At 40.8% G+C, this 14591-nt stretch overlaps 1 protein-coding gene across 16 annotated transcripts in view; it reads right to left on the bottom strand.

Annotated features, from left to right (window-relative positions):
• The window catches only part of TENM2 (teneurin transmembrane protein 2), a 617318-nt gene that overhangs the window by 3581 nt on the left and 599146 nt on the right, over positions 1 to 14591 (bottom strand). For all 16 annotated transcript variants that reach the window (XM_050312365.1, XM_050312379.1, XM_050312377.1 and 13 more), the window contains 4 exons: positions 11633 to 11808; positions 9884 to 10119; positions 4772 to 5068; positions 2279 to 3893 (listed from right to left, as the gene is read on the bottom strand). In XM_050312365.1, coding sequence (XP_050168322.1) covers positions 2279 to 3893; positions 4772 to 5068; positions 9884 to 10119; positions 11633 to 11808 — 2324 coding nt within the window. The remainder of the gene's footprint in view (positions 1 to 2278; positions 3894 to 4771; positions 5069 to 9883; positions 10120 to 11632; positions 11809 to 14591) is intronic.

The following is a 14591-nucleotide window of genomic DNA, read 5'->3' on the forward strand; positions in this document are numbered from 1 at the left end:
CTTTAAAAACATTTGCAAAGTCCTTTGGGGAAATACATGGCTTTTCTTCTACGTCCTAGTTCTATCAGCTGTCACCAGGTCTCCAGAGGCTCCATTAAAAGCAGTGAGAAGCCAGACTTGTAAATCAGATGTCTAAATTTAGGCACTAAGAATATCCTCCCCATCCCTCCAGGGAAAGTAGGAGCTGCATAGTTGGGTTACAGCTCAGCTCTAAGGTGAGCTTTGGGAAGTTCCAGCTGTGGCTTTGACCAGGAAAACTCTGCCTTCAGATCTATCTGAAAAAGCTAAGGAAGTAAATTAATAACAGTAATTCTCCCTCAGCAGGTTTTAACAACTAATGATGTATTTTAGCTATCCAAACGATCTTTTTAACAAAAAAGAAGAGTCCATGACCCTGTTTTACATTTCTGTTTCCTGATTCATGACCATTTTTGCTTAAAAATCTCTCCTGTCTTTCCCAGTATCCAACTCTTCTTGATGGCCTGCACTGGCTCCTGATGCTGCTATTGCAGCTTCCTCCTGTGACCTGAGCTATTGCAAAGCCAGTTTTCTCCAAAAGTCTTCTTTTCTTGGCCATTCTGACTCTAAAATAAGTAGTGAAATACTCTGCCTTTATTAAGGTGTCCATATCTATCTCCCATCACACAAAATACAGTGCCTACTGTATTTTTCCTGTACCTTTGGACAGCACAGGGTTACTGCTCCTTTTTAAGGCTTCAATTACTTTTATAGTTAAATGGTATCTCCTGAACAATTCAGTTCAGCTGCCCTAATTCCAGAAAAACCAGAGGAGGACCTATATACAAAATAGTCACTAATTTGCTTAGCTAATGTGCTTTGCAGCACTGCACTTGCTACAGGAATTCCTTTTCAGCAATTCTGTGAATCAAGCAGTGTCAGGGGTTAACAGTAAGAATGGATTGGGGAGTGAGATGTTTTGGTTTTTTTTTGTTCTCTGTTTCTTTTTAAACTATGACAACAAAGGTGTCACCATCATCACTTCTTGTGCAAGATAATCTGTTTACTCCATAAAGCATCACTGATACAATATTTTTACAGACCACAAGGTGTGTGTTGTCCCAAAAAACAATTTATCTTTCTAGATCTCCTCCAGTGGATGGATAAATTAAACCAATGCAACTTTAGAATGTAGCAAAATACAGTAAGATGATGCTGAAAACCTAAATCAAACAGTGGTGGATGAAACTAGGAATTTTGTTGAATTTAGGACAACAGAATTTGATCCCAAGGTAATTTCAGTCATCACTATTTTCACACTGTCAGATAGAAATTGCACTATCTCCAATTTTCAGAGTAGCTCCAGTAGAATCTGGGGTGTGTTGTACCTATTAGGTCGCAATGTACTAATGAAACTTGCTAAGATTTTCTTTGAAGAAAATGCACACTTTTCTTGAAATTCAAATTACTGTTAAAATTAAGATCACTCCTTTCTAAAAATGATATCACTGCTCTAATTATTGTACACTGCATATTCAATTCTGAAAAAAAGCTTTTCCTGAAGACATATTAATTACCTTTCCTTTTAGAAACTGCCAGCAGCTAGTTCAAGTACTGTGTGATGTTACCAAATGAAAAATTATTCCTAATTAAGAAGGGGTTACAAGTTTTACCCAATTCTAACATATGTGATCAAAACTACTTTTGTTTCTCAGCTCTACACACTCCATAACATTTCTTAGTCTTGCAGGATGAAATAATTTTAAAAAACATCAAGGATTTTGTTTTAATGACTAAAAACTGTTTGCATATTAAAAATGGTAAAAAGAGGTTTAATTAAATCCATTCTGGGTGCTAACTCATAATGTGCCCATGGGCTCAGTCAGTAGTTAATTCTGAAAGCAGCCCTGAAAGGAAGAGATCTGAGCAGTTCTAGCTTGTGATTCTGAACCAACCTGCCAGTGATTCCTGTAGGTGATTTCAACTTTTCTTGATACAGAATTAGAATGAACACATCTTCACGCAGTACTAGTTCAACAGGAAGAGCACTATGGCTGCACTAAAATTTCATATTCAGCAAAACTATTTTTATTTTTTCCCCTCCATAACTCATTGTGGCTTCTCACTTAGTGCCTGTCATTCAGGGTAGAGCAGAACCAAAGGATCAGCACTAGCCAGCCCTTTTCATAGCACAAAAAGGAAAATGGCCCACACTTGATGGGAGGATTCAGACAAGGGCTAGTAAGAAGAAATTAAATTTCTTTCCCAAATCAGCTTCCAAACTGTACTGTTACTTAACATAAATGTGATGAAGCCTCACCTGTTACATAATTCTTTAGATCCAGTTCATTGCTGAGAGGGTTGTTACTCTTGAACATGTACAGGTTGAAAGGAGCGGGTTCTCTGCCAATTTTTTTCCACATGGTGTAATCGGGAGATGTCCAGCGCCCAGCCAGGACATCATAGTCCCTTTGGGTGAAATGCACAAGTTTGGTTAAAGGATCATACAGCCCTCCATGGAACCCAATGACCAGCTGGAAATCTGGGTTGGAGTCGTAATAAATCTCCCCGTACGCCGTGTACTGAAGCTGTTTGATCATGAGGCCGTTGATGCTGAACACGGCCAACGGAGTGCCCGTGTTATCAGAGGCCACATAATACTCTTCCCCGCTGCTACTCTCCATGGCAAAGAGGTGGCCTTGCAGGTCGTAGTACAAAGAGGTAATTTCGGAATTGGAGTGATTGTAGACGTGAGTTACCCTGGTTGGATTGTGAAGATCAGCATAAAAGTACTGCAGGTGATGCCCCAGGTTGGTCTTACAGGAAGCCCTTCGGCCCAGCCCGTCGTAGCGGTACTGAACGCTCCACCCGTTGGCTTTGTTGTAAGCTCTGGTCAGCAGCCCTTTGGAGTTGTAGTCGAACACATCCGCTCCCCGCTGCCACAGGAACCCGTCGTCGTCGATCTTGTACGGGATGTCGCCCAAGCGCGTGATCCTGTCCCTCAGGTCGTAGCGCAGCGGCATCAGCCGGACGCTGTTCCCAGGATTCAGGAGGTGCAGGTTTCCATTCAGGTCGTAGCTGTAGCGCCAGGTGGGCCTGTCATTTACTGCCACGCTTTGCAGTTGCCCATCTCCGTCATAATCATAGGTGTACTTGGTCGTGTTGGCGTAGGGGCCGAGTTTCAGCTCCCTTTTGGTCACCCTGCCCATGCTGTCGTACTGCACGGTCATCCAGTACATCAGGGACCGGAACATTTCATACTGAACCTCTTTAATCCGTCCATGGGTATCAAAGTGCTTGCTCAGTGTCATAACTGCCGTGGTGATAATTTGGTTTATATCATAATAAATAACTCCGAATTTGCCAAAATGCTCTACTTTGCCAGAAATCTCATCGTAACGGTAGAGATCAACTGGGAGGGGCGTCTCACTTATTATGGGTTTGATGCTTGCGATTCGAAAGCTGTTGTCGTGGTATGTATAATCAAACCTTGCATTGACCATGCCTTCTTCAGAGAACCTGTAGATTTGTTTGTCAACGAGAGGACCAATTTTCCGGTAGCGAATCGTACAAGAAAATCCCCCACTTTGCAAATTCACCATTTTTAGGACGCCCGTGGTTTCGTCGTACCCAAAAGTCACCGCAGTGCTGTCATAAACAATTTCAGATAGCTTGGACAGCTTTCCATACTTGTAGAAGACTTGCCGGCCGGTACCCAGAAACGACGTTTTCAAAATCCTCCCGTCGTCGCTGTAATCAAAAATCACGGAAGCGTTGCTCTCAGGAGGGTTGTAGATATTCCTGATGTAGCCGATGGAGGTGTGGGTGGACATGCTGTGCCGGGCCACGCTGGGCATGGTGACAGCGTGGAGGCGGTCCGAGGAGTCGAACTCGAAGATGTACTGTCGCTGACTCTGGAGCAGCAACACCATGGACTAGAGGGAAAGCAAGAACAAACAGTTACCACGTTTCAGCACGTGGCCTGTGGGAGGGCACCAAGAAAAAGTTTACTGGAAGGGTATTAATGTTAAATGACTACAGAGAGAATCAGATACATTAGTTAGGGGCACGGAGCTGCTCAGGGATATTGTCAGATTGCCAGATGAGAGGATCTGCTCCTTGGAAATCAATATGCTGATGCTCCAGAGAAAGTGTAGGTTAGCAACCTGTGAGCTACTCTCCCTGTAGGAGGACTTTTTTTTTTTCTTTTTTTTTTTTTTTTTTCCTGAGGGATGTAGAGGAGTTAGATAAATGACTTGATTTATCTTTCTGCCAGCAGTTGTAATTCACAACCGTTACTGTGAAATACGTGAGAAAGCAGAGAGCATCAGCTCTGGTTTGCTTAGAACAACAGGAAGGGAAAGAGAAAACAATACACAATTTTGTAGTATTTAAGAAAATTTTATGACTAAAGGGTCTTAATTTGGCTTTCATTTAATAAGTAATGATTAAAGATGAATTACCTGTTCCTACATGAACCTTTTGTCAGCTTTAGTCGTGCATTTTTGGGCTTAATTAAGCACAATTCATTGTGTTAGTTTACACCATTTTACGGCAGCCTCACCATTGTCAGGAAAATATCAAAAGACACAAACCATGAACAAAGTATTTCCCACTGAAAATTAGTCAAAGTCAGCTGACTAATTAAAAAATAAGGAATTTTGAGACCAGGTATGTAGGGATTCTTAACAGCTGGAACACATCAAATTTTAGATAGTTTGTGGGGGTGTGTTCCGTGTACACCTTAAAACGAAGCTGGGCAGCGCTTTGTGTCTTTGCAGCTGACGCCAGAAGGTAAGGCAGCATCACCTACGTTCTCTAGGTAGGTGTAGCTCCACACTTTCCCGTCGGCAAACATGCGGGATGTGATCCTGCCTTGCTTGTCGATGTCGGTCCTCTCGCTCATGGCGCCGCGCTGGAGCCCGGCCAGGCGCCCGTTCAGGAAGTAGGACACGTTGACAGCAGCCAGGCCACTGCTGGGCAGCCACAGGAAGGGCCGTCCCAGCTGGTCGTAGATGATCCGCAGGGTGAATTTCCGGTGGTCGTCATAGATCTTCTCCGTGCGAATGTTCCGGTCGTAGTCGATGGACAGTAAATTCCTCCCGTGCACCTGCGGAGGGGGAGGAAAGGAGGCTGCACTCAGCGTGTGGTGGGCACACCATCCCTCTGGATTTACGGTGTGAAAACACAGCAGAGAAATCAGTTTTGGGAAGTGCAGGATGCCTTGCTGTTAACTGGCTTTTGCTTTCTACTTCTCAGTATATTCAAATATGCGATTTTGATTTCTCATGGCATCCTACAGACAAAGGCTTCCCTTATGGTCAGAACGGGCAGACAATCTGCCCACCTAAGTGTAAAGTGCAGGGAAATTAATTATTTTGCATGGAAGTAATTTTTCTACTTCTGCCATCAGTAGTTCTTTGCCTTTTCCCCTAAAATCACCCTAAGAACCACAGGAAAAAAATCATAATTTTGTGCCTTCATTGAGGTTTAGCCACTTGGCTTCTGTAATTCCAACACCCTGCTTAGAATTCATTCACTTATTGTTTTCTTCATGTACTTTCCAAATATTCAACAGATCCTTCAGCAACCCAATCACTTGAGATGGGTTTCAATTTTTCTGTTTAAAAATCCTGATCGTACAGGCTGGGAAATATGGACTTCTAGTGTTGAAAAACCAAAGTGCTAAATAATGAGGGTACATATTTTTCTTTTTGTTGTTGTTGTTATAATTTTCATTCAAAGTCCAGCATGAAGAGTTTCAGAGGCAGATTTTTTTTTTTTTTAAGTAAAAGAGCAAAACAGAAGCAAAGGAGAATAAGAATGCCAAATGGAGAGGCTTCTAGTGAGAAAGCTATAATGAGAGATACATAAATATATTCACTGGGGGCTAAGCCATAGAATTCAGGCTAATGCTGTAATCTGATAAAGCTTCTTAAGTAATTTAATTGTAGATGCATCATTAATAAAGTAGAAGTCTTTAAATTAGATACAATTTGAGAGCAATGACTACTTAAAAAATATTCATCAATTTCTGGGAATTTGTTCTTCAGCTTATATTTTACAGTGGCTTTGATTAAGCAACGTTTTCTCTTACTCAAAATTAAACTGCACATCAAACAATATGTAAATTAACCCTGAGCCTTTCTTGAGGACATAAAAGTTATTCTGAGATATATTCACCGGCAGGGGTAAACCCAATTCCCACCCCAACCAACTCAGTAGGAAATCAGTTATACAGAAAGCACATTTAAAATTAATACAATTTTGTGTTTGTAAAGAAATAATTATTTCAAATTATTGCTCATTATCCTAATTTTCTCCATTAATAAAATTTATCTCTTTAGCAGTTTGCATTTCCTCAGTGGGCAATTACTAGAAAAAAAAGCTCTCTTCTGTAGGTTTTCCCAAAGGTTATCCCAGCAACTTCTCCTATGATTCAAAGAAAAGATAGGGTATTTTTCTTAAAACACCTTGGGGCAAAATAAATCATATTCTGCTCCCTCATTATAATGAAAGCAAAACCAGGGAAGCCAAACTCAACATCAGTACTTTCTCAGCTGGTTACTCTCATTTTGTAGGATCAGGCCTGATGACAGAGACATAAGAAAACCCTTTCTATCAACAGAAAAGGGCTTTCACTTCCCCAAAACATTTAGCTATAGAATTAAAGGGTTAGTGTATGACTGACAGATCCCAATTTATTAAGGATGGGCAGATTTTCTAAAAAGAAAAAAAAGAAGTAGTTCAGAAAGATTATAAAGTGAATTTTAGCTTTTGTTTGCTTCTGGTTTGGCCTTTTTTTATAATTTCTGAAGCTTCATAAGGCAATTGGGATTTCTGGAGTTCCTTCCCTCCGTTACAGTAACTGCAACCATAATCTCCATGTAGAAAACTCTGATCCAGGTATCCTCTCTTTTCTCAAAAACATTGTAACAGTTTTTAGGTTTTTTGCCACAGAAAACAAAATTAGTAGGGTTTTTTATAACGATTATACAGACAAGAGCTGTGCACACCCACAAACATCACTTGGAGATGCGCACACAAACATCACCTGCCTGGATAATCCAATAACTCCATTTGCATTTGTAAAATAAGGAAAACTGGAGAGTGTAATTGCAGTATCGTATTAATCATACAGAAACCCAAACAGGCTGACTAACTCCCACTCTTTCTGGGAACAGTAATAACAGTTACAATTATCACGACAGCAGATTACCTAACAAGCCCTTCCTCTTTTGTTCCCTACCCACGAGCACATTTGGTTTTCCCTCAGCTGCTGCTGAAGTGGCTTGTGGGGGATGCGCCCTTTGTGCCTTGGAAAGGTCTGGCCCCAAAAATCACTTTACGTGACGCTGCACCGCAACAAAAACTCCTCAGAAGGGAATCTTATCACGACTTCATCTGAAGCTACCACAAGACACTGAACATGTGGTACATAAAACAGCAGCAGACAGTGAGTGGGAGAAGATAAAGGTGAAGTGCAGGGCTTCCTTTCTCAGGGTAATGAAACCCACCCGTGTGTGTGTGCAGAGGCTGACACGAGTGGCTGTGATGTGCCCACAGCACAGAGGAGCAGAGCTGGGGGCACGGGCAGCAGCACTGTGTGAGGACTCATAGAATCATGGAGTATTTTGGGTTGGGAGGGACCTTTAATGATCACCCAGTACAATCCCTCTGCAGTGAGCAGGGACATCTCCAACTGGAGCAGGCTGTGCAGAGTCCAGCCTGACTGTCAGTGTTTCCAGGGATGGGCCATCTACCACCTCTCTGGGCACCCTGTGCCAGTGCCTCACCACACTCACCATAAAAGATTTCTTCCTTATAACTAGCCTAAATTTAAATCTCTTTTAGTTTAAAACCACCATCCCCTGTCCTTTTAGACCCTGCTAAAAGTCTGTCCCCACCTTTATTATGTCTCCTTTCAGCACTGGAGAACAGGAGCGTGGGCTCCAGCAACTAATCCTAAGAGCACTAAGAGGTGAGGTACCCACCTGAGAGGTGAATCCTACAGAATGACCACCCCTTCAATAATCCTGATCCTGAGCTGGGGATCCAGAGATGGCCCCACACGCTCTCTCACCTCTGCAGGTTGTATCACTGCGTGCCACAGCTGTCCCTGCCTGCCACTGGCTCCCCCTCAATGTTCCAAACACTTGCTCTGTTTCGTTCACTAAACAATTTATAAAGATGAATTAGAATAAATGAGATGCAAATAAATTCTATGCTTTCTCCCTCATTTTCAAATTTCATTTTCAGTCCACTCAACCTGTGATAATCTCATAGTGATTTTCATTTAAAAGAGCTAAATGGATATGTGATTATTGTTACAGGAACTAACACCAGACAATTAAATGTTGAGGTGTTGCTAGATAAAGCATTGTTTTGATTTGCATAAACATGATGCAAGAAAACCTATCTCAGGCAAGGTTTCAGCTCCAAGATGTGTTTAACGTCAGCTAATTACCACAAGTACCTCTATTAAATTTTTAGTATTGAGAGTTAGGATTACAGCAATTTCATTTCAGGGTCCCATTTATTTTTATTTTGAACACCGAGTCAAAATGCAGAGTTGATCTGTTTTCCACTTATAATCAACTGCTGCAGGTCAACACATCAAAAATCAATTACACAGCCATGAAATTTAGTCATTAAGGATTAGCTGCTAATCTCATTCAATTTTTTGTCTAACCTTCCCTCTCTCCCAATAAGTACATTCTGTGCATTTGTGAGAATAAGGAAAGAGTTGTTAACTCAACATTGGGAATTATATGTTAAGCAATAGAAAATAACAACATTTAACATCCAAGTAAATTTTTTTTGGTAAATCACCACATAATTGTTTACATTTGTTGCATTTAATATATCATCTTGAGCACACAGAACTGTATCTCATGTTCATTGATGTTGAAAGAATTACTAGAAGAGTAACTAGAAGAGGGCTTGACTGGCACTACATTTGTTTTCTCCCCAGTACCTCAAAGCCCTTCCAAAATGACACATATAAAGCACCCAGTGAAAGTTTAGACACTGAAGGGGGAGAAAACCAGGCCAGCTAAACACAGAATTGGATTAATCCAGCTGCAGCAGATCTTTAATTTGGCAGGGGATAGATTACATGACCTGAGTGTCTTTCTTATCCTATGCTTATGACTTTGTAATTATAGCAATTATTTTCCCATCGTGCCATTTGGGAAAGGGAATAAACACAACATGCCTGTGTCAGTGAGTCTGTAAGGGGATTTTACAGCAGCAGAATGCAACTGCTCAAGCTGCAGTTGTGTTTGCTCCACAGCACCAACTGGGTACAAATGGTGAGCCCTCAGACTCCCACCTCATTCAGGGGGGTAATTCATTGGTCTCCCTGAAAGGAGGTGGCAAGGGGAAGGTCAGCTTCTCCTGCCAAGTCTCAAGTGAAAGGATGAGATTAAATTGCATAAAGGGAGGTTCAGATTAGATATTAGACAAACATTTTTCACCGAAAGAGTGGTCAGGCATCGGAATAAGTTGCCCAGGGAGGTAGAGGAGTCACTATCTCTGGAAGTGTTCAAGAGTGGTCTGAATGTGGTACTTGGGGATGTGGTTTAGGAGTGATTGTGGCGGTGCTCAGTTTACAGCTGGACTGGATGATCTTGAAAGTCTCTTCCAACCCTGATGATTCTATGATTCTGTAATATTCTGTGTATTTTTAACAATCACTTTTGCAATACTTTTAGTAACAAAGCCTGTATAGCTGATTGCAGCAGACGATCCCATGCACCCTACTGAGCTCTCAAACAGAGGAAAGCATGTCATACCAAAGACAATCCTACAGCTGTACATTTTTAACAAGTAAAAATAGGGAAGGCATGTCCTTCAAAACAAAAACATTAATTTTCTGCCCAAAGAGGAAAAGATCGTTATGGTAACGATAGATTCTACTTACCCTGAGCTTTCTTCCAAACACAGTCACTTTGCCTTTAATCTGTTCCTTCCTCAGACGCCATTCAATTGAGTTTAAACCATTTTCCATTGGTAGAGAAATATTACATCGTCCTATGGTGGGAGTCACAGTCCCAGCCAGGACATGAGGTTCGCTGTGAAAGCTAATGCTCATGCCATTGGCATACATCACTCTCAAAGTACCATTATTACAGAGCTGGTAGCTGTTCCTCACTTGATCTACAGCAATAATGAAAAGAAAATAATTTAGCTACTCCAGTCATAAAGAAAACATATAGCTTAATTTGATTGGTTTTTTATTGCACTCCTGTTGATGTTAAATGAAGTCAGCCTGCAATTACCATTTACGTGGTACTATGGTGGAAATTACAGATGTTACTGATTCATGTAAAGAACAGTAGTGTAACAGTGAGCCTGCAGAGAGATACTGTGTTTATTTCATTATGTTTTCCCTTCAGTCTTAATTGTGAATCAAAATGCGCAGTGATATGTGTTCAACCACGTAATTTATTTTCTGGTATGAACAAAGACTCCTGAAAACTGAACTGCTGGATAAACAACAAACCATTAAACTCCAGGACAAAAAGAAAAATATTACTGGACTCTTTATAGGTAGGAAGAAGTAAGCGCCTCTTCTTTCCATCTGTTTAAAAACTGTCTCCAAGCAGAGGCTTTGTACAGAATTACAGTTTGGCTTTGAATCCTCAAGGTGTGAGGCTCCAGCAGTGCAAGCTGGCAGCCCCAGTCCTTCACTCGCCTGCCTTCCCACCAGAACCACGGTGGCCTGATGGGCACACCTGGCTGTCAGAGAAGAGTTACAGCAATAATCCTGTGCTCCCAAGGCCGTGTGGTTCTCCAGCTGTTTGACACAGCCAAGTCCATTCTCAGCCAGGGTGGGGTGCTACAGTGTGCAGCTGTCAGCAAAGCATCAATATTTGCCTGACAGAAGGACAGCATCTACGTAATTAATCATCTGGTATAAGAGAAATAGAGTCTTTGTAACCAGACCTGTCATGGTATAATAGTCTATAAATGTTGACATTTATGTCAGGAGGAGGCTATTGTTTGATGATGGTATTCTCATTCCCGTGACATTACATCTTAATTAAAAATCCCCATCACTCACCAAATTCCTTTCAGTCTGTCTTTGATAACTGACTGGTTTTGCTCCATCAGATACAATGGCTGGGTGGTGCTGGAAAGCTCTACACAAACACTGAACCCCTGTGCTGCTGCTGCCTCCTGCCACACTTGGGCTGTAACACTGCACTTCAAAGTGATCACCCCCTGCCCTGGTTGTTCTACACTGTAATTAAGGGCAGTGTACAAATTTGGAAGATGTCACTTCTCATAGCAGGAGGCTCCCTGAGCCTCTCCAGGAGGATCTCTTCCCGAGCAGCCCACATCCAGCAGTCAGCCTGCATCTCTGTGGCACTCAATTCAGAGCCAATTTTCCAATGAAATACAAATATGTGAGTGGGTAAAGTGACCCTGACCCAAGAGGCAGTGGCAGGACTAACTTTCCCCAGCAGACAGTGACCATACATACTTGACACAAAGCATGGCTGTGAAAGGTCTCTTACCTGTCATTTTAGCAATAAGCTTTATGGGAGCCTTTCTTCCAAAACCTTACACAATTTTCCCCCTGCTCACAAGTGTCCTAAGGGCACAAATCTTTTTCTCAAGCTGTGTGTGTGGTTAAGGAGGTGTGCTGAGAAGTGTGATTTGGTACCTTGAACAACTGTATAGGAAGCCTCCACAGAGGAGAGATTTGTGATGACCGTGACATCGTCATCCCGATTAGAATTCTCAATGTCGATGGTAATAGACTTTTCCATCTCTCGATGAAGGCTAGTTACCACTCCAGTGGGACGTGTTACATTGGTCAGACGCCCTTCATGATCATAGCTAATAGAAAAGTTAGTGAGAGCAAGAAAGCATGAGGATATATGTTCATTTCAATACCCAATGTATTAATAATGCACCACACTTGTGCAAAAAAAAACCCCAGAATGAAACAGGCTTTCAAGAACATCCTAGGCATATCTATTTCTCTGTTCTTGAAAGAGTCTATAATGATGAAATAATATATTTTTAGAGATACTGATCTCAATTACATGGGTGCAAATCCAGGCTAGCATATTTTACATTATTACATTAATTAAATTATTATGGATATACAGAGTGGTATTTGGCTCAAACAATTATAATTAGCAAAATAAGCTGCTTTTTAGTAGTTGCATTTCACTCAAAGGAAGTGGACTTCTGCTGGACACTACAATATACAATTACATACACTGCATATTTGCAATTAAATACTTAGTGGAAACTAAGTATGGTCTTTAATGACATATCAAAGAATAAACTTGCCACACAGGATTAAAAAAAGACATCAGCTTGAGAACATAATTTCATTTTGATCTTATCTGTGGTATTGAACTGCATTTTGGGGTCAGTGTTTTGGCTCATAAAGATGAAAGATGAAAAGCACAGGATAGGTAGGAGTTTCACAAAGGGCAGCAGTCAGCACTCAGAATAGACCTTAGAAGATGAGTTAAGTGCTCCAGAGGCATAAAGATTTAAAAAAAAAATAAAATAAAAAGGGCTGCTCTCCATGAGTTTATTGAGTTTAATTTATTTAGAGGTATAAAGCCTGAGGAGGGGGGAAGGAAGGAATGCTGCTGGAAACCAAATCATACCATTTCTCCCTTTCCTCTAGTATGCTCTATTTGTGTGCATACATATTATAGAGAAGCAATTCCTTGGATCTTAAGGGCAAGAAATGGGGACCTGAAACAAAATCAGCATTCCAGGCTGCCACTCTGCTTGCTGCAATTCTCTACTTGTGCAAGAGGCTCTCACCAAAGCGCACAGAAAGGCAAGAAAAAATGTCCTGTGTAGATAAAAGGAAAAGTTTAGGTGGAGATTGAAACCAACTGCTCATCCTTGGAATGGAGAAATCCAGGGAGTGGGAAGCCTGGAAGAGAACTGGTAAATCCACTGCATTGCCTGAGAGTAACAGAAGAGGAGAGGAGCACGTTTAGTACCATGGAGCTCGCTCACTTCTTTGCACGTCACGGTTAGCTGGAAAGATGAAAAGAAATCAGTGCTTTCAACACGGCTTTGCAATGAAATCATTCACAAACCTCAAGCTGTTTGTGCCACCTGAACTGTACATCTCCAAAATTAACACACAGACTGGCTCCTTAGTAAACACAAATAAAACATATGAGTTTCAAATCCATGGCAAATGGTTGCACCCATTCAACTGAATATCGGGGGGGAGGAGGAAAAAAAGGTCACCTGTGGAGCAACAAGCCTTACCAGAACCAAGGGGAGTATTAGGCAAAGAAGGAAATCAATAAAACAAAGCATCATGCGACCTAAAAGGGACCAATAATACATTGTGTTCATTTAAGCAGTTTAGGAACAACGCAAGATTAAGTAAGCAGCATGATTTTTATCAATAAAAGTCAGAAGTTTCTCTCCACATATACATATACATTCATATATAAATACTTTTACCATATCAGCTAGATACTGATATCAGCATATCAGCAAGATACTGGATAAAAGATAAAACATTGAGGTAATCTATGAAAGGGGATTTGGTTAAGTCTTTATAAGGGTCTTCAAAAAAAAAAAAAAAAAAAGAAGTGAAAAGTACTCAAAAAATAGAGATGAGGGAAGAATTTGATCCAGCCAAGCATCCATCTAAATGGAATCAAGGAAAAAGTACAAAAAATGGACAGTTTCAAAAATCTCAAAGGTTAATAATGAGATGCTCCCTAAGAGTCTTTATGTGGCATGTTTAGTGAAGACCAGAGCAATGAAGAGAAGGCTTAGATGTCAAATATTACAGGAAAGACAGTGGAATTCTGTGTGATTCTGTGATGTTGTTTAGGACAAACCAGGAAAGTCCATGAGTAGCGTTAGTGTGACTGTGCAGAGTGTGGTGAACTTCCAGAAAAACGGTTGGTGAAATTCCCCACCAGCAAATATATTTTAGGCAATGCAAATGAGACATTAATTTAAACTCTTCATTCATATTGCTGGGTTTTTAATTAACCTAGGAAAAATTCCTGGGGATTGCTGTGGGCTACTCACTGGAAATCTCTGTTCAAAGTGCAAGGGCAGTCTAAAAAGTAAATATGGATGTGGATGTACAGAGACTGAAACAGGAAAATGAAAATATTCCACTGCTATTTCAAGAAACCAGGGTTTTGTCCCTGCCATGGGGCATGTTTCCCAGTGTTGGTCACTGGGAATCAGCAACAGCAGAGATTAAAAGGGCTTATAAGCCCTTAAGTGGACACACTTAATACATACAAAAGTACTCTTCATGAAAATCTGCAGAACATTTTGTTTACGAGCTAGATATACAAAAAATTCACTGCTTAAATGACAGATACACACTGTGATACAATGCATAAAAAAAGGCATTTCTACTTCGGCCATTGCATCAATCAAATCCTGTTAAAAAATACCTTAAAGGTAAAAAAATTAAAATCAATAAAAAAACCACCTTTTATGTACTGCAAAATTTAAGTGACATGTTCCTGAGGGTTGTTGTTTTGTTGGGTTTTTTTAAAATTTATGTATTATGTGAGAGCAAACACTCAGTAGAACACAACACCCAGACATTAACCTGAATAATAAGAATAAACACTGTAAGACTTAAGTGGTTTTAT

This window comes from Myiozetetes cayanensis, unplaced genomic scaffold (assembly GCF_022539395.1).
Source record: "Myiozetetes cayanensis isolate MyiCay16 unplaced genomic scaffold, myiCay2020 scf17, whole genome shotgun sequence".
NCBI classification, from domain to species: Eukaryota; Metazoa; Chordata; class Aves; order Passeriformes; family Tyrannidae; genus Myiozetetes; species Myiozetetes cayanensis.